The sequence below is a fragment of the Pseudopipra pipra genome, chromosome 4 (assembly GCF_036250125.1).
Source record: "Pseudopipra pipra isolate bDixPip1 chromosome 4, bDixPip1.hap1, whole genome shotgun sequence".
NCBI classification, from domain to species: Eukaryota; Metazoa; Chordata; class Aves; order Passeriformes; family Pipridae; genus Pseudopipra; species Pseudopipra pipra.
This window is the reverse complement of record NC_087552.1, coordinates 12,473,630-12,499,059: the sequence shown is the minus strand read 5'-3', so window position 1 is coordinate 12,499,059 and position 25,430 is coordinate 12,473,630. Positions and strand designations below refer to the sequence as shown.

The 25,430-nt window shown below is 43.3% G+C and overlaps 1 protein-coding gene and 1 long non-coding RNA gene across 6 annotated transcripts in view; both read right to left on the bottom strand.

Annotated features, from left to right (window-relative positions):
* The window catches only part of MAML3 (mastermind like transcriptional coactivator 3), a 240,315-nt gene extending 229,856 nt beyond the window's left edge, over positions 1 to 10,459 (bottom strand). The window contains exon 1 of one of the 2 annotated variants that reach the window (XM_064651583.1): positions 8,840 to 10,459. In XM_064651583.1, the coding sequence (XP_064507653.1) occupies positions 8,840 to 9,274 (435 nt within the window). In that variant the 5' untranslated portion in view covers positions 9,275 to 10,459. The remainder of the gene's footprint in view (positions 1 to 8,839) is intronic. The other variant, XM_064651582.1, reaches the window with a different exon arrangement.
* Positions 10,460 to 12,764: 2,305 nt separating this feature from the next.
* The window catches only part of LOC135412757 (uncharacterized), a 57,273-nt gene continuing 44,607 nt past the window's right edge, over positions 12,765 to 25,430 (bottom strand). For 2 of the 4 annotated variants that reach the window (XR_010429934.1, XR_010429936.1), the window contains exons 2-4: positions 23,394 to 23,493; positions 22,860 to 22,980; positions 12,765 to 19,654 (exon numbers count right to left, since the gene is read on the bottom strand). This is a non-coding gene — a long non-coding RNA (uncharacterized LOC135412757). The remainder of the gene's footprint in view (positions 19,655 to 22,859; positions 22,981 to 23,393; positions 23,494 to 25,430) is intronic. The other 2 variants (XR_010429938.1, XR_010429935.1) reach the window with 2 other exon arrangements.

Sequence of the window (25,430 nt, the reverse complement as noted above, 5' to 3'; positions counted from 1 at the left end):
TTATCCCTTCTCACTGCTCGCATTTTCCACAACAAAAATGTTACTGAGAAGGGCAGTAAACCTTAGGGTGACCATAAAGTTTTTTGGTTTGTTTTGTTGTAAATTAAATGGAGGAGAGAAAATAAATGGGGGGGGGTGGGGGTGTTAATTATTTTTCATGATGTAGAATGGATATTAAAATGGGTTAGAAAAAATAAGCCCCAGCCAAATCCCATGCGGTGAAAAAAAATTTAAATCCAAATTCTCCCAGGTGAATTTTCAAAACTGCAGCAATCCAGCCTTTAAATCTTTCAGTCTGCAAACTACCTAGCACAAATTAGAAGAAAAAAGAAAAAGATAGCACTGCAACCTCAGCATGGTATCTCTGCTTTTACTAGAATGCAAAGACTGCAAGCTCAGCCCAGAGATGTGCAGTAATAGAAGGGACATACAGATTATTTTGAACCAATACTTCATATCCGGCCATGCCAGAGTGCCTCAGCCAGTTTGGAGCTCAAACAATGTGGCCACCATTCAGTTCCAGAAGCTTACAGTCTTCTGCATGAGTCCACTAAAGCCTTCAAAGCTCCATTACCTGCTTCGATGACAACTAAAAACATGTCCAATGAATAGCAAAACTGCTTACCAAAAGCATCATTAAAAATCTGTTATTTAATGTCAGTAGCAGTTTTCCCTGTGCTGCCTCAGTTACGCACCGGAATGCAATCCAGGGAAATCAGAACAGCCACCAGCTTCAGAGACAAAAAGGAACAGCAGCAAAGATCACAGCTGAAACATAACTATCTCTTTAGCAGTCTAAAGGCAGCTGGTGCCAGCTAAGGCAACCATATTTAAAGTCATTTTTGCAAATACTAGAGTCTGAAACACAATATTCGGCACAAACAGAAGTGGTAGGAAGTGCAAGGGTTTCTCTTTTGGTAAAGCACTGGTCTGTTCTCCTCAATTTAAGGAATTATCTTAAATCATTAAAAAACTCCCATACTTTCCAGAACTCTTCTAGGATCTCGTTTGCCATAGACACCTCCCTTCCTCCTGTAGATTAAACACAATGGAGAAGTGCCAAAACATCATGGAAGATTAGATATGAGCTAAAGGAAAGAGAAAGAGGAGGAAAATATAGAAAATGGGTGCGTATCAGTGGTTCTCAAACTTATTGGACTATTACATCCCCTTTCACCATCAAAACTGATCATGAATTCTTTCACCTTGTCTTGGAGAGCAGCTTAAAAACCAGTGTATAAGTACATGTACTGGTTTATACAAACACACATACATAGGCATATTGGCTTCTTGTTGTGACACTGCCCAGGGTCAGAGCAAGGTTAAGGACCAATTCTCTGCTCTCTTCCCAGGTGCACAATATCCAAGGACTTTCTGAATTGGCCTGAAATTTTCACAAGCATCATGAAGATGATGCAGAAAAGCCACACCTTCACTACAGCACGGAACAGCTGTTCCTCTGAACCTGAAGACCAGAGGAAAGTGAAGTTGAATTGTTTTATTAAACCTGAAATGCTCCTGTATGGCACATAATGAAATTAATGTGGGGAGGAGACTGAAGTGTGAAGAAGGGGGGAGGGGAAGAAGCACAGTCCAGCAGCACCACCTTCCATCAGTGAAAACACAACTCCACCAAGGCTTCAGCTGATGAGAGCTGAGAACTTATAGAACACTATAGAGCCCTATATAAAAACCTCACAGAAAGTGATAAAAAGCAAGAAAGGGAAGAAAAAAATCCTTGAGCTTGTGATCTTTCTGTTTATTAGCTTAGCTATTCTGAAAGTCATAAATTCAAACCTCCTTCCTACTTTGTGTATGCTGTGGTTGTGCAGAACTGACAGCAAGCAAACAGCAATAGATCCTCTGTGCTACCAACAGCACTGCAGCACCAGCTTCAGCAGCTTCACAAACATATATAAAATGCAAAGTTCCTATGGGTGGACACACTTCTCTCTTCTCTCAGGTCAACTAAAGACTAAAGTGTTCTTATCTCCTCACCAATTTTAACGGTATGTGGTGGCAAACAAAATCAATATGAAAGAGGGAAGTCTTGAAAGAAGGCAGTTCAACCCCTTCCTGTAAGCACAGAATTTCAGCAGCTGCAATCTTATTAGCTACTGCAAGTTTAAAAAGACATTTTCTCTTAATCCCTATGAAACTGGGTTTCAAGTATTCAAAAAGCAAACAGGAGCCTTTGGTGGTGACTTTTGAGCTGCAAACATTGTGAAACTAAAGTGTGTGAGGGGGAAGCAAAAGAGCAATCAAAGTTATATGATTTTGTGATTCACCAGCTCAGACAAACTAGGAAAATAAATATTTCAAACTCTTAAGGGTCCCAAATTCTCACTGAATGTACAAGTATGTTGCTTATCTGAACAGCCTGCGAGATCCCAGGCTGGAAAACTGACTACAGGTCCATAACTTCAGTCAGACATTGTACCTCACATTTCAATTCACAAAACAACACACTTGAAGGATTCCAGTCAGCAGTTACCAGCTGTCAGACCTGTCCTTAAACCTCTGCTAATCCAAGCACATCTCACATGAATTATACATATGCAACCAAATGTCATATACACGCAAGTGTTTAAGTAAAAATGAACTCTGTATCCTTTGCCACACACAGCCTTCCCTGTTTCAGTGTCTGTGCTCAGCAACAGGATTATGTACACCAGGTGTAACTTAGCTGAGGTTCAGTGTAGGCTACCAGGTGAGCATGTTTGAACTAATAGGTCCCAGATGTTTATCCTGGGATAAAGGTGAAGTTTCACAAGAGGATTAAGATGTTGTAAGACTGTGCTGCCCACGGGAGGGACAGTCAAACAAATGATGGATATGATCCAGCCAAAAACTAACCCAGAAGAAAAGGAAGTAGTGTGTCTGCCCTTCCTACCTGCTTGGAGGACCAGCTGACAGTGGGGGTACATGAGCAAGGGCCACCCTTAGCAAAGGCAGGCAGAAAACCTGACCCCTGACAGGAACATGAAAAACAAGACTTCCTCAGTGGTGCAGCTCAGGTTTACACCAGCTGGAGCCACTTGTGAAGCCTTAAGCTTTAGGTCAAGTTACTGTAAATTGAGGTTAATCCAAACGCAACTAATTGTCCTAACACAATCACATATTAATATTTTTGGCTCTGCATTAGCAGAATGATTTTTGGATGTATTCCAGCAAAAGTTGTTCTTCCTGAACTTGACACTGCCTAGAACTTCACTGCAGTGAAGCAAGTAGATGCTATTTGGTCAATGTGAACCTTAGATTTCACTACGACTGGCTACCCTATGTCAAAACACAACTTGCCCTGCTCCAGCTACAGCTCATAATAACACAACCCACTATCTTTTAAAGGGACACACTTTCTATGAGAGCATATAAAGGTCATCAGAGGCTAGCAGTGCTTGAAGTGAAGACTCTTCATTCCTTTCAGTTTGCTAAACTGAAACCTATTGTGCTGACTAGCTGCAAAAGGAGGTCAGCACAAAAACTCCTTGTCCTAAAGGACAGTAATCACACAGGAGCATCAAGCGTGAGTTGGTATGAAAAGGAGAAGAAAAATGGGAGAGGCTGTGGAGTAAGAAAGACATAGAGATCCACCCTTATAGGAAGAGGAAAATAAAAAGGGTTACACAATGACTCCTTCTATGATGCTTATGAAAGAGAAGGAGCATTGCTGGCCTGGGATTTAATTCTGGTATCATCCCAGTTTTGCATTTACTACTGACTTTACTTCAGTGTGAGCAAGATCAGACATAGCTTATTAACTAAAGAGATGCTTAATCCTACTTAGTCATCAGGTGTGAGTAAGGGCTACAGTATTTGACCTCTTGTGGAAAACAAAACATCTAAAAAATCATCTTTATTTTTCATTTTTGCAATGCCAGAGAAATAAACTATATACACTATAGTGTAACTGATGAACTCCTAAGCACCTATAAAGTAAGTTAAATAGCAATATTACCTGAGAAAGAACACAATAAATGTGCACAGGTTTATGAACATACACGTAAGTACACATTAAATACAGCAGGTGTAAACTTTAAAAAAATACTCACAAGCCTGACAGCATTCTTCAGCACTCGATTTCATTACAGACATTATCCATGAATCACTAAGACAAATGAAAATGGTACACTTTTCACTCTGGACACCTTTTTCAACAAAAAGGGCAAAAAGGAGAGACTGAGGGGGAGGGAGGAACTACTTTTTTGTGGTGGAATATTTGCCAACAAGGAAGACGTATAACCAGATTTCTATAATTCTGGATATGTCATTCTGTCCTTGCACAGAGAAAGCTGAAAGGAGTGGCCTGCCCATCTCCCTTCCCTCAGGTAGAAGGGCAATGTGATCATTAACTTCCAGAAGGCAGAGCATTAGCCTAGAATGAGTAAAGAGCAGTACTGGAAAATACCGTATTTTCCAGCCATGTTTTCTGTAACTTTAAACTAATTCTGAACTGGCATAGTAGCTGGGAGCAGAAAAGATGATCTAATAGGTCATTTGACTTCTGTCACTAATTTCTCTGCTCTAAATAACATTTTAAAATACGGTGTTTAAAACTCAATTTCCTGAGGACTGGTTTTAGGTTTAGAAATGGTCACTGTGACAGTAGCTATCAAACCTATAATGATGCTAAATAAAGCCTTTAAGGGCCTTAAAACAGGAAGAAGCAGCTCCAGCCCCTTTATACTTCATAAGAAAGCTCAGGAGCAAACAAATGTGCATTAGAAGGTCAATGTGGTAATTATACATGCAGTGTTTCATTGGACAAAAAATGCACAGTAAAAACAACAGTCATGGGGATAAGAAACAGAGGTGATATAACTTGCAATGTTTATTATACATTTGGCTACTGTATACTAAATATACATTATTTATTATTTATTCTAAATATAATATATGTGTATACACACAGAATCTCTGAACTCCACACAATAGCACAAATACAGAATCAGAAGACTCTTGCACTGAAAGGAGGAAACAAGAAAGCAGATTAGCTCACAAAGAACCAAAGAACTGAAATGATGTGTTGATATTTCCTGGAACCAGTCTGAAGATGAGCAGCAGAGTTTTGGATGGACTGCAAATTTTTCCAATACTTCCTTTGAAAACCAGGCTGCTACAGCATTTTAATAATTCAATTGAAAAGCACAGAAAACAACTTTGGCTTTTGCCAGGTTGAACTGGGGTGGAGGGAAAGGTCCTTGCAGACATTTGCAAACAATTTTAATTCTTGTGCATGCCCCAATCAATGTATGGGAGCAAGCTAGTTCTGCAACCCACTGTTCTCCTCAAGCAGAAAAGGTTGAAATAGTTATAAATCCAGATATATAAAAATTCAGCAAGTGAAAATTTGGTCTATAACAAGACACAAATTCAGGGTAGAACAGCGATTCATGAAGTACAGCCAAGCCTATGCTCCTACACCCCGTGTTGAAAAAAGACTCCCATTGACAACTGCCTGGTAGTTGACAGAGTCCTAAACAGTGGAAACTGCGTAATCCCTTTCATGAACTCAGGGAGTGAGGGTGCAAACTGAGGGGGTGGCAACAAGAAGCATTGTACAAACTGGACTGCTTGTACTCCATCCAATGAAGAAAATCAGAGTGCATGCCTCTAAATAATCATCTTCTAAAGATGTTTTTTTTTTTTTTTACCCAGCTTGCTGAAAGGCACTCAACACATGTGTCAGCTCCAGCTTCTGGGAGGGTTTGCTGGGTGACTGGCTGCCTGGATCCAGCACACATCTCCCCTCCCTTCTCAGCACCTCTCAGTTTGGAGAGGGAAGAAGACACACACACATACATACAACTTTCTTTTGATTTTCCTTGATAAAAAAAAAAAAAAAAAGAATTAGGAAAAGTATTCCTCGCTGTCCTCATTGCATTTGTTGTCATTTAATCCTGACAACTTCATTTCCAAACCGTGTAGTTTAATAATCTGAGGGAAGAATTTAATAATGATTTTGTGTGAAGAGTAAAGCAGTAGCAGATGCATATGACTGTTCCAGTTTACAGTTATCACTGTAAACCTCTCAACTGGAATTTACCAGAGAATAAAGACAGGGAGAAAACCCTGAAGTATAGTTTACTGTTTTCTCATGCGGGGGAGGAAAAACAAAAGTTAAATAAAGTTGAACTGCTCATCTAAATAAAAATTATGATGCACAGAAACAGTGAAACTCACCACGCTGTTATGATTGCTAGAAACTAATAAGTTTGGGGGGTTTCTTTTGATTTTACTATAAAAAAGCATAAATGCCTCAAAGAAACTACTTTTCAACTGCTTTAAGAGGAGCAATTTCTCAGGTTTAAAGTATTACTTTCTTGTGCTCATGGATGTTCCCTAATGCTCTTAGACATTAGTAAAAAACCATCATTAACCCTTTACAAGTGCAACAAAGCAGATGATGTTTCTAATTTTTTTGGCAACATCTGTGTACTGTCTTAAAAAAATACGGAAATGGATATTTTTGTTTAATAAGGCAGCAGAATGTATCTTTTTAAGATTAAAAGCATAGTGCACATCGAGTACATTTAAATAGCATGAAGATCACAGCACAGGAATTCAGTTACCATGAATTTCATGGCAAACTACCCTTTAATAAGGCTACTCTTAGCTCTTCAAGTGTCCCAATCTTAGACAAACTAGCAACAGTGAGAGCCGAAACTGCATTTCCTCCTTTTGTTACTTTGTTTCCACAACTTTCACGTTGTAGCTTGGCTTTGTGTCTGTCCCACATCTTCAAGGCAAGGCCAGCAAACGAGCTGCCTGACTAAAAATCCTGACTCTAATGCTCCAGGGGTTTGTAAAGAAGGGGAAAGGACAACGCACCACTAGCTAGGGCCCAGAAGCTGCTCTGGAGCTGGATTGGGACACAGCGCACCACAACGCTGCCCTGGAGAGAAGTCATTCTGAGAATGTCTCCTGAGCCTCCAGCCTCTTTCCTGTATCTTGTGGAAATGAGATGGGATGTGAAAAGGCATTTGAGGACAGTTTGGCTGAGGAAAAGACAGTCCCTGTTCGGGGGGTTTGGTGAGCGACTCGGTTACAGCCTGGGAGTAAGTGCACGCCAAGGCGAAGAACCGTGGTGCGGCAGCACCGCGGTCGGGGTGTGTTTAAAACCCTCGGTCCTGTGGAAAGGCACCAGGAGGAAGAGAAACATGGTTGTGCCTCGCTGGCTAACATCAGGAAAGCAACAAGATGTCAGTGAGGTTGTTCTGCTTCCTGTTTGCGAAGCGCACACACAACACACACACACATTCCGCCACCCCCGCCGCTTTGTGCGGCCCCTGCCCGCGCTCCCCCCGCGCCCCGGCCCCGCTCCCTCCCCGTCCCGCTCCCCGCCTCGCCGGGAGATGCGCCGGGCGGCGGGGGCTGCGCTCCCGAGGAGGCCGGGAGGGGAGGCGGGGGCAGCGCTCGGCGACGAGCTTTTGTTTGCCGCTGGCGAAGCGATCCCCACCTCCTGTGTCCACCCCCCTCCGTAAGGAAGCCGGGCTGGGGGCAGGCAGAGCGCCCAGCAGGACGGCGCGGGGCAGCGGGAAGGGAGCTGCCCGCCGGGCGTCCCGCAGAGGAGGAGCTGCCCGGCGCTGCGGCCGGGGCTGGGCGGGCTCGGCGCGGCCCCGGAGAAACACTCGGCTCCCTCCTCTCGCATACGGGGCGGGGGGGCGAGAGGAAGGGCCGCCGCCGAGCCGGCCGCCTCCCCGCCGCTTTGTCCCTGAGACCCCCCCGGCGGAGGCCGGCGGCAGCTGCCGCCCCGCCGGACCCTCCCGCACGGCCGCGCCTCCCCGCGCAGCGGGGGAAGGCGAGAGGGAGGGACGTGCGAGGCTTGTAAACCACACGCTGCCATCGCACCTCCCTTCCTCCTCCCTCCCTCTCTCCCTCCCTCCCTCCCTCCTTTCCTCCCCGCCGCTCTCCGCCACCCATTGTGCGCTCGGCAGACGGCGGGGACCCAGCTGCCCCCTACCCGCCCCCGAACGCAGGGCACCCCCGCCCGGGCGCGGGGACACGTCAGGACACACACGCGTGTCCCCCGCAAGGCACAGCCGCCCGCCTGCCCCCGCCGGCCGGGACGAACACCACCAGCCCCCCACACCCCCCCGCACCAGAACGACTGGCGGCCGCGACCTGCTATAAATAAGGCTCTGCCGGAGCGCGGGGCCTGGCTCCCCCCGCACCTCCTCTTATTATTCATCATCAGTGCAGCCTGGGAGTGGGAAACTCCGCTTCCTACTTGCCGCTACGCTCCTACCGGCTCAGCCCCCGCCCCCTTTCCCCCCCACACGCCCCCGCCTCCGCTGCTCGCTAAGCTCCTTAAAACCCAAGGAAACTTTGGGAAGCGATTCAGCTCGCGTGGGGAGCCGGGTTGCTGCACGCCGGGGCAGCCCAGGCGAGAAACCTGCCCAACTCTTCCTCCTGCCGCCAGCCCAGCCCGCGGAGCCAACCTTCCGCCTTCCTCCGCGGCGGGATTTAAAAGGCGACCAGCCCCACGCGCGGAAAAGCTGTGGCGAAACACTCACGCACACATGCACAAAAACCCTCCCCCGGCTCTGGGCAGCCCGCGGCGCACGCCCGGCACTGCTCCTTCCCCCTTATACCCAGGGTAGCTCCACCGCTCCGAAAGGGACGGGGGAAAAAGTTTGTCCGCTCCCCCCGCCCCAGCCCGTGCGAAGTTGCGAAGCGCTCCGGAAGCCCCCCGTCCCACCGGCGACCCTGTCACCGCCAAAGTTGAGCCGAGCCCCGTCCCCCTCTGAAAAGCCACGGGGGCGACCTCCAGCTCATCCCGGCGAGCGACGCGGAGCGGACAGCCAGCCCTCCGCCCCCCCGGCCCGCATCCCCTTACCATGATCAGCGTGTGGTTCCTCTGCTCCGCCGTGGCGGACTCGGCATCTTGCTGCTGTTTGCTCTGGTGCTGCTGCTTGCTGCCGCCGCCGGTGCCCGTTTTCTTGGCCCTCTGCTCCAGGGTCCGCTGGTAGAGGCTCACCGTGTCCCTGCGCTCCAGCTCCAGCTGCTCCGCCTGGGCTTGCTGGTACCTGCTCTCGCAGTTGACATGGTGCCGCCGGCAGCCCTCGATGCGCTGCCTCAGCCGCTCCACCACCGTGCTGTGCTTGGGAATGCCGCTGCTATTAGCGTTATTGTTACCGGGAGCGGCGGCAGGAGGGCCGTGGGGAGTGCTGTTAACCCCGATGCCGGCCCCGCCGAGGCTGCTGTTCAGGTTATTGTTGATGCAGATACTGCTGCCATTCGCGGCGGCAGCGGGGGCTGCAAAATCCCCCATCCTCTTCCCCGTGCACACTATTTTGGAAGAACTTTTTATCCTACACTTCACACACACACAGTCTCCTCTGGGGTCCTGATGGGATACTTCTTAGAGAAGCGGGGAGGGGGGGGAAGGGGGCACCATCATGTATCAGGGAAACAGCGATCCCAAGCAAATGTTTCTCTTTCCCCCCAGCCAATCCCTCTCGAGAAGCTCCAAAACATTAAAAAGAGAGAGGGAAGGGGGGAGGGAAATAAAGAGAGAAGGTGCTAAAAGGTTATCACCAGCAACACAACCAACAAACACACACACACACACACACACACAAAAAGCACAACAAACTAAGCAGCAGCAATTCGGGTTAGCAAACTCCAGGAGATATCAGACCAGTTCCTTTCCTCCTCTTTCTTTTTTATAATCCATTATTTCAAAACAGATTCCGTGAGATTTCCGGAGATTTTGCCAAAAGCCTTCTCTCCCCATGTATAAGGAGAAACACACGCGCCCCTCCACATGCACACACATACACATGCACACCCGTTCACACGCACGTTCGCACACACACATCCAAGCACAGGCACACGCTGGGCACACACGGCACACTCACTCGCACTCCCCGGCATCAAAAGACAGGCACAGCCGCTTGCTTATTGTATTTTCCTTCTAGAAAAAAGTTTTGGTGTTTATGCCGCACCGTGTTCGCAAAGTACTTTGGCTGCTGAGTTGCATTTCAACAGGAACCTAAATAGCAAATCCTCGGGCTGGGGGAAGTAAGCACATGAACAATCCGGGCCGAGCTGGAGAGAGGAAAAAAAAAAAAAAAAAGAAAAAAAAAAAGTAGAGCTCTGAAGTCTCTGCCAAATGCCGAGCTGATACAGCCTAGCGCTTTGCTCTGCCGTGCTGGCTGCTGCTCCTCCTGCCACCATCACAATGATCAAATGCTCTCCTCCTCCACCTCCTCCTCCTCCATGCGAGCGGAGTGATACCAGGGCAGGAGCGCTCAGTAAACACCGCAGCGGCGGCGGCGGCGGCGGCGGCTCCTCCGGGCCGTGAGGCAGACCCGGGGACAAGGTGCAAAACCCGGCACGGACGTCGCCCAGCAGGAGCGGACATGGCGCTTCTTCGCCCGCAGCGCTCACGCCCGGCGGCGGCGGCGGCGGGGCCGGAGCGGGGCCCACAACACCTGCCGGCCCCGGGGCGCCCCGCGGCCTCCCCGCACCGCGGGGGCGGCCGCTACCCCGACCCCAGCCCCGGCCCCGGCCCCGGCCGGCACACGGCGCCCGGCGGCGGCGGCTCCCGTGCCGAGCCCCGGGCGGGGGGCGGCGGGAGCAGCGCGGGGGGACCCGGCGGGATGGGCTGGGCTGGGCTGGGCTGGGCTGAACCCCCGCGCCCCGAGCGGCGTGTGCCGCGTTTCCCCTCCTGTGTCAACTGTTGCATAATGAATGGGGAGCGGAGCGCGGAGCCCTGCGCCTCCCCGGCACGGGGCTGAACTTTCTATTTTAGACAACAGAAGAAACACGACACGTTGGGGCAGGATCGTGGTTGTGTGGGGTTTTTTGGTTTTTTGGTTGGTTGTTGTTGGTTTTTTTTTTTCGAGCTGCCTCCATATAGAGCGGCGGGTGATTAATGGATCAAGAATAACATCCCGGGAAACCTAGTTTTTAAAAGCGTTTTGCAGACAAAGCTATTGCACGCACAGCTGTCATTGATTGTTATTTTCTGTGAGAGATGCACTTCCATTTTTTATTTTTTTTTAATACACCTATATAGAACAGAATTAGCTCAGAGAGACACCCTTGTTCTCTAACATGCAGCTGGAAATAAAGAAAATTGGGAACTCATGCATTAGTCATGAGATCTGATTTAAACCATCTTCATTTCTGCCATTGCAGATTAGCATAGGATACTATTTCTAAGCTACTCACAGCGGTAAAGAGCTGTCTTTGTCTTCTTTGAGTGCTCAGCAGTATGAAATTTGGATTTGATTTCATGCCTATTGCCACGATTCCTGACTATATTGAGATGGGCCACAGTAATGGACAAATAAAATTAGCAATTAGTACCTTCCTTGCATTTGAACTAACAAACATGTCTTCCCCCCCAGAAAAAAACTTTTCTGTAGTATCAGTTTGAGAACCGCAGTGAAGCTACTTACGCTCTTCATGATCACGGATAACTACTTTATCACAAAAAAAAAAAAACAAAACCCAAACCAAATCAAGGAAAAATGAGAGCTCTGCTCAGAAGCAGCGTAAGAGCGCGGGGAAATCGCAAATCCTGTGCCAATTAGAGAGATCTGTGCCTCTGTTAATTTGGAGCCGGGGGATGTGTTGTAAGCTCTCCAGTAACTACTGAATTGAACAGTTAAGACTGAATGTAAGAGGGCGGGAAAGGAGGGAGGTGGGCGGCTTGGGGTTTTGTTCAGTTTTTTTTTAATTATTATTATTGATTTATTGGTTTTTAATTGAAACGGAAAGTGTCATCAGGCCAGAGATGGAGCCGGTTGTGAACTAGGTTTAAGTTCGAACAAGTACTTTTTAGATTCCTCCGCAGTGCCCCCTGCAGCCCGCCAGCTTGTGTGCTGCAGCCTGGCTCCAAAGGATGGGCAGACCCGCATAGCACTCCAATCCCAAAAAAGCAACGTTTCTTATACTCATAGGGTCAGAAATACATGCAAAAGCAGTGGTTTTCTTACAGACTGCTTTTCGGTGCCTTTTACAGAAGTTGTCTTCTTTTCCTACGACTATGATAAATACCATTTTTCAACCTATGTGGAGTCACACCTTAACTTTCAGTATGTCACTTTGGCAGCTGTCAGCGTGGCGATTTTTAAGTGTATGCTGTATTGCTATAGAATTTAATTCCAGCCTATTCAGTATTTAGGAATATTTTATCTCTCAGCTACATACCTCGTTCTGCCAGGCTGCAAAGCCCAGGGGTGATGTTTTGAGTAAAACAGTTTTGGAGTAACTGGTGCTTAATGTTAGAAGTTTTGCAAACAGATCAATCACCACTTTTGTGGAAATAAAACTCCAAGAAAGAAAGAAGGAAGGGAAAAGGAAGAGGAAAAGAAAAAATAAAAGAGAAAAAGAGAAAAAGAGAAAGGAAGAAAGAAAGAAAGAAAAGAAAGAAAGAAAACCTTGCCCAAACGCCTTCATCTGAATACATTCAAAAAACATTTGATTCTGATTAAAAGATATTTTTTCATTGGCTGAGGTTTAAACAAAGCTCAGCAAATATTTATCTATTTCCCCACTCATTTTAGCAGCATTGTGGTGATTCCTGCATTATTCTACAGTACAACTTTTTATAAGATAAAGCACTCCCTCCTATATCTAAAAAAATCAATAGAATCAGCATTTCATAAAACAGGCAGTTGTGCTCTGTTTTTTTACAGTTGTCATCCAGCACCTAAGAGCTGATTTTTTTTTTCTGACAGATTTTTTTTTTTAAAGCCAAGTACTGAGTGGCATTTGTAAAACAGCATAATAGAGATAAGATTTCACAGTTCATTTTTGCATCATTTATTTTAAGGACACTTACATAAACAATTACCAGCTTCTGAAAGCTGAAAGTAAAATGAGCTATTTAGTGAACTATTTAATTTAATTTTTGTGAAGGACAACACTTCTGCTAAGCCTCTGAGTCTGAATAAATAAAAACAGGAAAAAATCCCTCAGATTATAGCCTGGGCAGTGTGAGAAATAGAGAGATCTCAGTTTCATTCTAACTACTGATTATTGTCATTAAAGCAGATGTTCTTCACAACCTTCACCAAACAACTCTGTTCTGTGGTCAGAAGCACAGTCTCACTTGTGATCGAGGTGTGCACTTACATTTATGACCATGAACTTAAAAACACTCACCTCTTCCGTGGTAATTTACTTTGCATGCACAAATGTGTATATTTGCTGTATACCTTTTTTCCCCCCTGTCTGCACATCAGCTTTAAAAAATTATCTTCACAACTGGAATTTGAAAAGTATCAAATATATCAGAATTCTAAATGATGTAAGATGAACTTGCTGATGCCAGCAGTTGAACACTAATGCCTACCGATATCAGCTGACAGGACACTAATTACTAGTTACTGGAGATGATTGCTTGGCAAAGGATCTATTCACTGAGTTATGATTTTGAAAAAAATTATAAAGCACAGGCCTGATCTGTGAAAAGATACGCGGTATGAAAATACAGCATACGTTCTCAAGATGATTATCATGACAGAGATCTGTCTAATTAGGAAGAAACTATTTTAATGCTAAGATATGAAAGAGCCCAGCTGGGAGAGGAATTTAGAGGAAGACACAGAAACATGACTGTTAAGCTGACAGCAAGTGCAGCCTAAGCATGTTCCAATGACAGTTTCTAAAAAAAAATTTCATCTCAGCATTTAATCAATAGTGGTTTCAGAACAAGTAGAGCCTCACGGATAATCTAGCTAGTCATATTAGTGGGAGGAGCTCCCTAAATAATACAGAAAATAAGTCTTTGCAGAGCAACATAGCACTTCCCTTTGGTCAGCTGAGCCAGGGGGTTATCCAGTAGATGGGCAACATGAAAAATATCCCCGTGAGGATAAATAGGAATCCCACTCTATTAGAAACCACACTTTAGGTCCTGGCACTGCCAATCAGGTTGGAAACTGCAATCGTTGTAGCAGCAAGTGTCAGACCATCCTGGGCAACAGATTAACCTTCAGAGTGGCCACCTGGGTGGAAACCTTTCTGAAAGCTCCTACTCTAATTAAATGTTTTATGTCTAAATCTATGGATGACGTGGTGACACAGGCACCTGCTGGAAGGCGAACCTAGAGGCAATGTGTTCACTGAATAACTTTGAAACCCAGCTAACACACCTTTTGGGTCTGCAAGAAGCAGCTTTCTTACATATTGGAAACAGTTTCAGAAGATTTCTGCTGAAGGTTCTCTTGGAACGAGCAAATCAGATGTGCTTCAGTTACTACCACAAGCACTTAAATACATCCACAGTCAAAAAAAGAATAATAATGTCATTTGGAGAGCAGTTAAAGCAAAGCCACATAGTTGAGGGTTGATTGAAAACAAAAAACCCCACAAGCTCCAGGAATGAATGTATCTGTGAAATCCAACTGCAGCATGGCAAAAATTCTCATGACAGCTGCAGTGGCCACAAGCTACGGCTGTCAGAACATCCAGAGCTGTAGGAATTCTTCAAGGGATGAACCGACTCTGGAGCAAAAGATGTTGCTCTAAATAGTTAAGAAAAAAATCATAAAGGCTGCAGAGGAACATCAGAACAATAAAGGAAAGAACGGGAAGCAACAAAGAAAATCAGAAAGCAAGTTCAAATTGCAAAAGGTGGAGATTTAAGGCATTGCAGGAAGAGGAGTGATTGCTATGTGTAAACACAAACAAACCCAAAACACACTCTAAACACACTTTCCAGCTTGTACATTTCAATTTGTAGAACATGGGGAATCCAAATCAGAATTTTTACAAAATTTTCCCAGTTGTGAACACCACCGAAAGCTCCAATTCAGCAGATATTATAGCAGGACAGGCACGTGGATTGAGATATACACACACACACCTGAGTACTCTGCTGAACGAGGGCTGGAAAAATAAGGGGAAGGAATGCAAAATGTGTACTTGTTCTCTCCTGTTCTAATTACACATAGGTCACAACAAGAACATTAAAAAAAAAAGTGAATGCCATAAATGAGCACTGTTACCGACGCACTGTCCTGTCAGATTAGTGTTATTGAAATACATTCTAGTTTAGGAAGAATTCATATAATTAATCCTGATATGCCACAGTATATCTTCCTGTTAAGTTGAAAATCTAGTTCTGAAGCTAGCAGCTGTAGGAGATATGCACGGAGAGATCTAGCAGAGAGCTTGAAGGGGGAAAGGAAAATCATCACTCAGGCAAAGGCCCCATCTCAGCCTTTGATCTGTCGCACTGATCTCAAGAGAAAACTGGGTTGTAATGGAGGAGGCAGGGGAGTGGAGAGGATAGAACGAGAAGAAAGGCACTTGGAAAAATCCCAGAGTGATGATTCTGGTGGTTCCTTGCAGCTTTCATTAGAAATACTCATGAAGGAACTTAAATTCCTTTAGCCATTCTTATACGGAGTAGCCCAGTGCTTCTCACCAATGACTGCCCCATTTCAATGTGGCCTGAATTCACAGGGCTAACAAGAAATTCCCCATCAATAAAATTAAATGCCCAACTTTGGTGATGGGGAAGTAGTCAAGGGATTTTTTAATTTTTTTTTCCCTCCAAGGCAATTCCTGTTTCCATGCCAGCCATTTATAAGAATTTCAGAGTGAACATGATCATGTTCCTTCATATGGGAAACTGATGCTTCTTCTGCGATTCTTGGCATAACCATTCAAGTTCAATATTCAAATGGGAACATTTTTTTTTAAAGTTCTTAAATTTCAGGGAAACAGAAATAAAGGGTAATTTTCCCACAGTGGTAATTTTTTGTAAGACAGTATAAATTCAGTCTTCAAGAGAAATATGGTATTTTCCTCCCTGTGCCAATGTGCTGACTGACAACAGCGTTGTTTCATTGAAACTGCTAGAGTTTACAATCTACAAATACACATCTATATCACTTGCATTTACAAACCTTTATTTAAGCCTATTATTTAAATCATGGACGTTGTAGTCTCGCAATGAGCTTAAAACCACCAAAATCAAAGTGCTTGTGCAATCTTTAGTTGGCTTCCTTGTGCAATCCACAGTATGATGAAGTCTTCAAATACACCCTTACACACTATTTTTCCACAGGATGTTTGCATCATTCTGTGCACTGAACTGTCAGTGCTCACCAGTGAGCAGCTAATACATTTTTTTCCTTTTAGCTCCACGTATCACCTCATATCTATTTACTAAATCAAACCCCGTTCACAGACATTCATTTCCTCAAAATCACCACCACCACTGCTCCAGAGTGTTTCACATGTACCAACAGATTGATTTTCACAATTAATTGCAAGTGCGAAGACAGTGCTCTTACATTAGAGAGTGGAAACTCGGAACAAAGGAATTAAGCTTAAAAAGTTTTGCTAAAATGCCTCATTTGAGCTGATTTTTTTGAAAGACTTAAGAGCTACCCACATCAAATTCAGTGGAATCTGTAGGTACTTAGCATTTCTGCTAGGCATAACCCTCTTCTCAAATCAGATACCTGGAAAACAGGGAACTCAATTAACAATCATCTTCAAGAAGCAGTTTGCATGAACAGAGCAGCATCACTTAAGACAGCTCAAACATTTAATCTTGAACACATACAATTCAGTGAATTACAGGCAAAACCAGAAATTAGACCTTACAGGAAAGAAAGAAAATACTACATGCTGGTTTTCAGTAATGTTTTAAAAGAAATCTTTTTGTCCCACTTTTTCTGTAGACACACCTTTCAAACAGCCTTTGTTGCAGCAAAGTCAAAACATGCTGGGTTTAAGAAAGCACTGCTCAAGGAAAGTTTACCTGAAGCCAGAAAATGCTGAAGAGATAAAACATTAGAATGACCTTAAAACTCTGAAAGGATACAGAATAGATCCCTGGTCATGCTTGGTCATATTAACCAAAATACAAACTCCAGTAATTACTAGCTACATTAAAAACCAAGCCTATGTTCAGGCTATTTCCAGAGTCACTAAAGTTACTGGACAACATTCATCAGAAATGTAGGACGCCCCTCATCTTACCTTGCAGCTAACTAATGGTTTACAGCAAACAACAGCTGATTAGATTCCCATTATACAGGGAAAAAAATCCTTCTCATAGTGAGCCTTTAAATAGATTACTTATGGAGGCCCTTGATTCTCCATCACTGAAAGCTTTAGGAACAGGTTGCACAAATTTGTCACTAAGGACTGTAATTGATTTTGCCACGGAACAAAGCGGTGGATTAGGTGACTTCTTAAAGTTTCTTCTGATCCTAAATTTTCATAACATTACGCTTATTTAGGGAACTTGAAAGCTATAAATATATGTAAGCTGTTAATATCTTCATTTATTTAATTCTGACTTTAGTGTGCAAGGACAAGGTGACATTTGAACTTACGTGTCGGTTCAGACCACAGGTCCATCTCCCACATTAACCATGGGAGTGAACCCCTAGGAAAAACCAGAACAGAGTAAGCACATACTGCCTCCCAGCCTTCAAACATTTTTGGGTCATGTTATGTGATTTATCTAGTTAGTGGACTCCACAGCATCTCTTTCAAGGTTTTTTCCAGTCTATTTTTGCTGCTTTATAAAATCCTTGATCCAGAAAGTCATTTGAGGAGGATGACCACAGGTCCTTATAGAAGTGTCTGAAGAACTGGTTCCTCTGGTTTATTCTGAATGAAGGTCTTACTAACTTCTTCCTATACCCTTTATGCCTGTATTACAAGAGACAGGGAAAAGTCAATCCCACTCCACTTTTCTCCAGACCTCTTCTTACCTCCCCACTATGTCATGTTTTTTTCCAAATAAGATTCTTGGATATTCAATGGATGGAGTACCTTGCATGCTGTAGTGGAAGTCGCAGTATACCTCTGATCATCCTTGTCATCCCTGAATAATTTCATTTCTGGTATGTCTTGTCCTAGATAAATGGACCAGAACCCTGGATTTTTACAGTAGCATATGGCTTTGAACAGTAAGTGTAATGATCCTGGTTTTTTCTATTTGCTTCTTAATCATTCCTAGCTAGTTTTTTTTCTTGAACTAAGTGGTATTTTCATGGAACTGTCTACCATAACCCAAAGGTCTTGTTCCTGAAGATCTTTGAGCCAGCTTAGAAATGATCCAAGATGTGAAAATAGGATTATTCTTCCCCAAATATACCATTCTACAGTTATCTACACTGAACTGCACCTGTTGGTTTTTTGTACAGTCAATCTTTCTGCAAGCTATGCAGTCTCCCTCATCTTACTACCTTGCATAACCTAGCAAAGCTTTGTCACCTCACTGATAACTTTCCTTCTCCAGGTAATTTAAGAATATAATGAATAGTATAGGTCCAAATTCCATATGGAATTTTGCTTGTGTTCTCCCTCCTGTGCAAGAACCAAGCATTTTCTTCCATCCAAGGATGGTTTACCTTATGTTCCCATCTTCTAAATCACATTCTCATCCACTTCAGTGCCTTCCTTCTTATGCCAGCATAAGACACTCTTGTGTTGCTTGGTTTTCCTAAAACATTTTGATTAAAAGTTCTGTTAGAAATCATCTGAAAATCCAAGTTGACTATATTAGATGATCCTCATTTATAAATCACTGACCCCTTTGAAGAACTCTGAGAGCTTTATTAACTTTCGCTGATTAGATAGTATTTACTGAGGTAGATGATAATAATTCTTACAATATCTAGCCATTCACCTTAAACAGATCTCAATTTTAAGTTGCTGGATATCCTTGGAATTTTCTTAATGACTGACATCACATTTGACACCTTCTGATCTTCATGTGCTGAGGAATAGTGAAGAAACAGGTTACATGCTGCTATTTCATTTCTGAGTTCTCTTAGAATTCATGGGTAAATCCTTCAGATCCTGGAGGCTCATCTGCATTCATCTGCCTTTTGTACCATTACCCCTTCCAGATATTTCAGAGACATTCTCTGCCAAGTTCCTTGAATACCCAAAAAGGTCTAGGGAAGGACAATCTCCTTGATTTCTTCTGTGTTGGATTTGCATGGAAAGGTTTTGGTAAAAGTGAGGGGGGGGCTACAGGGTGGCTTCTGTGAGAAGTTGCCAGAAGCATCCCCTGTGTCCAATGGTGCCAGTGCCCAGCCAGACCCAGGATGGAGCCACTGCTGGCCAAGGCTGAGCCCATCAGCAGTGGGGGTCATGCATCTAAGAAGGGGAAACAAAAACCCCTGCACAACTGCAGCCACAGAGAAGAGTGAAAATATGTGAGCGAAACAACTCTGCAGACACCAAGGTCAGTGAAGAAGGAGGGTGAGAAGGTGCTCCAGGTGCCAGAGCTGAGATTCCACTGCAGCCCATGGGGAGGCAGCTGTGCCTCTGCAGCCCATGGAGGTCCATGTGGGAGCAGAGATCCATCTGCAGCCTGTGGAGGACCCCACACTAAAGGAGGTGGATGACTGAAGGGTGCTGTGACTCCATGAGAGCCCCGTGCTGGAGCAAGCTCCTGGCAGGATCTCTGACCCCAAGGAGAGAGGAGCCCTCACTGGAGCAGGTTTGCTGGCAGGACTTGTGACCCTGTGGGGGGCTAATGCTGGAGCAGCCTGTTCCTGAAGGACTGCACCCTGTGGAAAGGGATCCACTCTGGAGCAGTCCATGAAGAACTGCAACTGAAGGACTAACATTGGAGAAGTTCATGGACAGCTGTCTCCCATGGAAGGGACCCCATGCTGGAGCAGAAGACTCTGTGTGAGGAGTCATCCCCCTGACGAGGAAGCAGCAGCAGAGAAAATGTGTGACAAACTGACCACAAACCCTATTCCCCATTCCCCTGTGCTGCTGGAGGGGCAAGGAGGTAGAGAATTCACAAGCTAAATTAAGCCCAGGAAGAAGGGAGGGGTGGGGAGAAGATGTTTATAAGGTTTAGTTTTTATTTCTCATTACCCTACTCTGATTTCATTGGCAATAACTCAAATTAATTTCTCCCCAACTCAAGTCTGTTTTGCCCATGATTGTAATCTGTCCCTGTCTTTATCCCAGCTCATGAGCCTTTCCTTATATTTTCTCTCCCCTGTCCAGATGAGGAAGGGTGCAATAGAGCAGGTTTGATGAGCACCTAGTGTTCAGCCAGGGTCATGGAATCCCATCTTCCACAGTGAACAAAATATGCAAATGGTTCAGCTTCTCTCCATGACTCCATCCTCCCTAAGGGTTCATTTTATACCCTTGTCATATTCAGACTCAGTGACAATTTTTTTTCCCTCCTGATGTGTTGGAAGAAGAATATTGAATAATTTTTGATTCTTGCTAGTTAGGTCTCAGACTCATAATAATTATAACAGTAATTACATTTACTTGTAATTATACTAACATCTATCACTGTTTATGATACTTTTGATTTATTTTTTTCACTTGGATATGTCTTTAGCTTTTGGAAAAACACCTTCTTCTTTATTTCTCTTTGCTGTTTGGCCATGACCACTTAGTTCTATTTTCTCAGGCATGTTCAGCAAATCATGTGCATTGGCACCTTGCTTCCTATTTGGTGTCCTCCTGTAGTCTTCATACTGCCTTTATGGATTTAATTGTCCTGGGTGCCATTCTTTGTCTATTTTTGGGAGACTTTCTCATTTTTACATAGTTCCCCATGTTGAAATGAACACAACAGTGGTGTTCATTTTGACCTCTATCACTCCCCAAAGATATGGAATCCAAGGGTGTTATGTCATTCTTAAAGAGCAGTCTTAATGTTCAGCAAGATATATATGTGTATATGGATATACATGCATATGTATGTGTGTATGCATAAATATATGTATTCATTATATATAATTGTGCAAATTGCAATATAGGGCAGATGTGGCTGGCAAACAGACAAGCAATTGTGAAAGGACTTCTGGTTTTCCTGGATATAGCCAGACATAATTGAGGGTTCATTTGTATCTGCTCTCATTTCTGGGTTTGCCTGAAATATCCACTGATAATAATTAGCATTTATTGCTTGTGGCTCTAAAACCTTCCTGAGTATCATTATTCCTCTTTGCAGAGCAATTATAAGCCACAGAGCAGTGAAGTGACAAAAGACAGTACCTGTGATTCTTCATTTCACTCTGCTAGCTATATTGGCATCTCCTTTATTTACTAGGAGCCACTAACTTTGTAAACAATTGGGGGCATTTCACATTGCTTCTTTCAAATTGCTATTATAATTATAGTTGATTTTACATGGCAAACTTGCCCAGATAAGGTGTTTACACCCTTGTTTTCAGCCTCTCTTTTGTTTGCATATAACAAATATTTGTGTTGGATCAGTTAACACAGCATGATTTTCATGCAACAGATACTTCAAGGTAACTTGCTAGTCTCTTAAGCATGTTTTGCATTTGATAGTTTAACAAGGCTTTCTGATTGAATAAGGTGATAGCAGACACAATGCCCATATTGTTTGGGCTTTGAGCTCATCAGTGTTCCCATGATTCATGTGGGACATATTCTAGAGAAGTCCAGCACTGCAGACCAAGACTAAAGCACCATCTTTGCAGAAGTACATGATCTGCAAACAATACCCCATAAAATAAGAAATAAATAACAAAATTTTTAACTTTTCCATGGTATAGCATTAATGCCTTTATGTATAGATGTGGTTTTTACCTAATTCTTTTCCTGTGAGATGTGCAGTCATTCATTTTCCACTTCACCTGTTTGACTCCCATTTCTCCTAATAATCCAGGCTTCTTATCCAGAACTCAATAAAAAAGTGTCGTAGTTTTACAAGTCCCACTCAGAGGGAGAGAATCTGTCAGCATAATAATTTTGCATATTGGTCTATACTGATCCAGGGTCTCCACCATTTTTTTCACAGTATCTTGCATATTGATATTTCAAGTTCTAGGTCAGTGCACTGATCACAGTTTAATTTTGGAGGTAGGCTTATTTGCTTCACAAACCAACCAATTTTTCTTGCCAAGACCAGCAAATGTTAGAATATAGGAAGGTAGTACCTTTCCATTACAGGTTTGGTGGAGTTTTTTTGAATCTGTGTTTCCTCTCTGGCAAAGGAAACACATACTGCCTCAGTTAGAATGGCACTAGAAGCTTGATGCCTTTTTTCTCTGAATTGACTGCTATTGCTAATTTTGAGTTAGAGCAGACTTCAATTCCATAAAGAAGACAAAGCTGAATTGTACACTACTCAGTTGGAAATATTTATCATCCCTTCCAGTATTCTCACACACTAGATGTAATTTTTGTTGGTGGGGTTTCCTTGGTGTTTAATATGTTCTTAAATTTGTATGGCAGTGTCACACCATTCAGTTGCTGTACAGACTAGGTACCTTTATGTGCATAAGGGCATCTTATGATCCACCAAAATTAATCAAGTTGCATACTGTATTTATGAAAGCATCTAACTTTGTGCAGATAGGAAAAAAACAAGAGACCTCAAGATTATAGAGTATCATTAGATAAAGAGCAAAGAGACTGACTTGGCAGAGTTAATTATTATTCAGCTGGCCATGTCATTTTGTTACTAAATGAAGAGTCCAGTAGAATGTATACTAGCTCTATAGACCTATTTATTTGCACATCATAATTTTATAGCAGAGAAACTGAGAAGCCAAAAACTGGATACATGGTTTCCTGATTTTTCTGTCTTATGACTCAGAAAGAGATCTGTCACCTCTCCCACATCGCCTGGTCCAGTAACTACACTAGAGTTTCACTTCCAAGACACAGTAATAATAGAAGTGTGGTACTCTACCTATATTTAAAATTCTCTCACAGTCCTCGCTAATGTACAGATTCTTTGCTGTGCTGAATCAGCATCACTGAAACCAATCTCTCCCCTTAATCACTGACAGAAAGCAGTGCCTTCGCAAGGGCAGAGTCAACAAAGAAGAGGATTAGGGTAGACTGACAGTAGCTGTATCAACTCCTATACGATCGTTTTAAAATTATCTAAAATCACTAACCTTTCACTTCTGGAGCATGAGGTTCAATTCTGCAGTTAGCCATGCATGAAAATGAGTTCAGCAATCTTGGTTTAGCCTCCACAGAATCATTCATGTAATTTCCCATGACTGACAGATTTTGCTGTAGAGAAAGAGTGAATATGAATTAGAAAATAAAAGCGAGGTTCTGTCAGGTTGAAAAAAATCAAACATCAATGAATCTGAATGTCAGAATCAAGGAAAGCAAATTCAGATCTGAAAGGCTGGGCCTTCGTGCAACCCTTGTGTGGACAGAATGAAAAATGGAATAGGAGGCAGGATCCACTGTAAGCACAAGGCAGCATTCATTACGGCACCAATGGAGCAGCCACGGAAACGGTTCTGGGAGTAGGATGGTTGCACACTGATGGGCTACTCCTGAACTCTATCCCTCAAAATGCAGGGTGTCTTCTTATGTACCAGGTGAGCTCTCAGCACTGCCCACTTGAGTACAGCAGGCAGTTCTGTGTCTCAAACACACCCTGCATTTTGCAAAGGCCAGCAGCCTTGCCTCACCTGCAATTCCAGCGTGCTGCTTGGAACCAAAAAGTTAACAGTCTATTTCTGTGACAGTGATGAAGACTGTGAGTCCTTCTTTTTCACAAGGCAGCATACCCTGAACAATAAAGAAACACAAATGTAAACCTAAAAATACATGTGAAAGAGAAGAAATTAGGAAAGGCTTAAAGAGAGATGTGAAGAATGGCAACCCTTCATCTGTCATAATCCTGTTGTCTGTTGCTTTGGGTGACTAACATGAACATCCCATACAAAATGAACCCATGTGACAATCACTGAACTACCTCAGTAAGGACAGTGGACAGTCTTTTAACTCAGGCTATATATACAACTTCTCTGTGATTTGCCTTTTCTCCTTATGTATAGTTTTTTTTCTTTGACAAACACTAAACTTTGCATAGCTAGAACTCTTTGAAAGTAACCATACGAAAATGCACTGTCATTTCAAGGTTTAAATGGAACGGATGAAAGATGGTATCTTTCATCCTGTGACACAAATCAAGACACGTGCCTGATGCAGATGGCTCTTATACACACTTCCAAGAAGGAACCACAACCTTAACATTTGTTTAAACAACATCTGCCTCGAAAGGACATGGATTCTGACTGGAGCACCGTGCATTTCTGTGGTGCAAATACTGTAAAACTCACCTATACCTTTCACTCACTGCTCTGTCTAAAAATAAAGAGCCAAGGTGAAAAAAAGAGAGAAACAGGAGGTTGACTGGTTTAACATAAATATAAACTCAACTCTTTCTGTAAGATTTAACTGATTTACTTTAATAAAAAGAGTAACAGACATAAAGAAAGGGGATGTCCAAAGCACCCATCGCCTCTGCAACTCTTCAGATTATATTTAACACTCCTCACTTATCCTGTTATTAAAATATCCTGTTATTTATTTGGGGAATCCTCCAAATAAAACTCTAGCAAATCTAACAATCTTTGCTACTCAGCAAGGAGACTGCTTCTGTTTCCATCCAAAACCTTGCATGAAATCCTGTTGGTTTCACAGCACAATTCTATCTGTCATATACCACATTTATTGTACAACAACCTCCCTCCTTGTACAATGATGTTTAAATCACTAATAAAGACATTCCAAGCTATGATATGTTGTAGAAAATTTTTCAGTTGTAGAAAATTTTTCATTATTTTTTTCCTTCCTCTTGGGTGTGTCCAAGACTTTAGAGTTAGGCTAGTGTTAGTGTATTTTTCCTCTCTGGGTTCTTTGACAATGTGGTCTGCCACTACCACCAGAAAGAAAATGCCCTGTCACACTCCTATGATGTAAAATGAAGACAGTCTTTTAGCTCACCTCTTGTTTTGTCAGTGCTTCACTTTGGGAAGTACAATTCTACAAAAACAACAACAACCAACCAAACAAACCCCAAACCCCACAAATAAACAAACAAACAAACGAAAACAGAGAAAAATAATGGCAGAAAAATCGAATTTAACCATCCTTTGGCTAAATTCAGCCAGCACGTTAGAACCTAATCCACCATAGTCTTATTTAAGAATGGGTGGCTGAAAGGTGCTGCAGGATTTATAAAAAGAAAACAGATTGTCTCTGAGGCTGATGCCAAGTAACTCATTGCCTGAGTTATCACTCTTCAATCAAAAAGTATATCAAGAAACTACATAAGTCATTTAGACAGCAATCACCATGGAGTTATGCTGGCCTCTCATGTCAGTGATGAAACAGCCAAGTTCCCTGACAGCGGTGAGTTATTCCTTTTATCACTGGCAGAACTGCCTAAAGAATCATCAAGGCTACAGGCATGGAAAACGTGAGGCCTCTCCACATTTAAGTGATAAAAATACAACGTGTTTTATTGCTTTATTTTAATCTTTATAATTTCCATTTTGTAAAAAACCTCCACAATGTCAACCATAGTTAAGCAGCAATGGGATTACTTTAAACTCAGTATTTAATTTCTGTAAGGAAGCTTTCTTCCAGACCATGATCTCTGGGATTCCATTCCCACCTCCATCTGCCCCCAGTCTCTCTCATAACTGAAGACATATCTT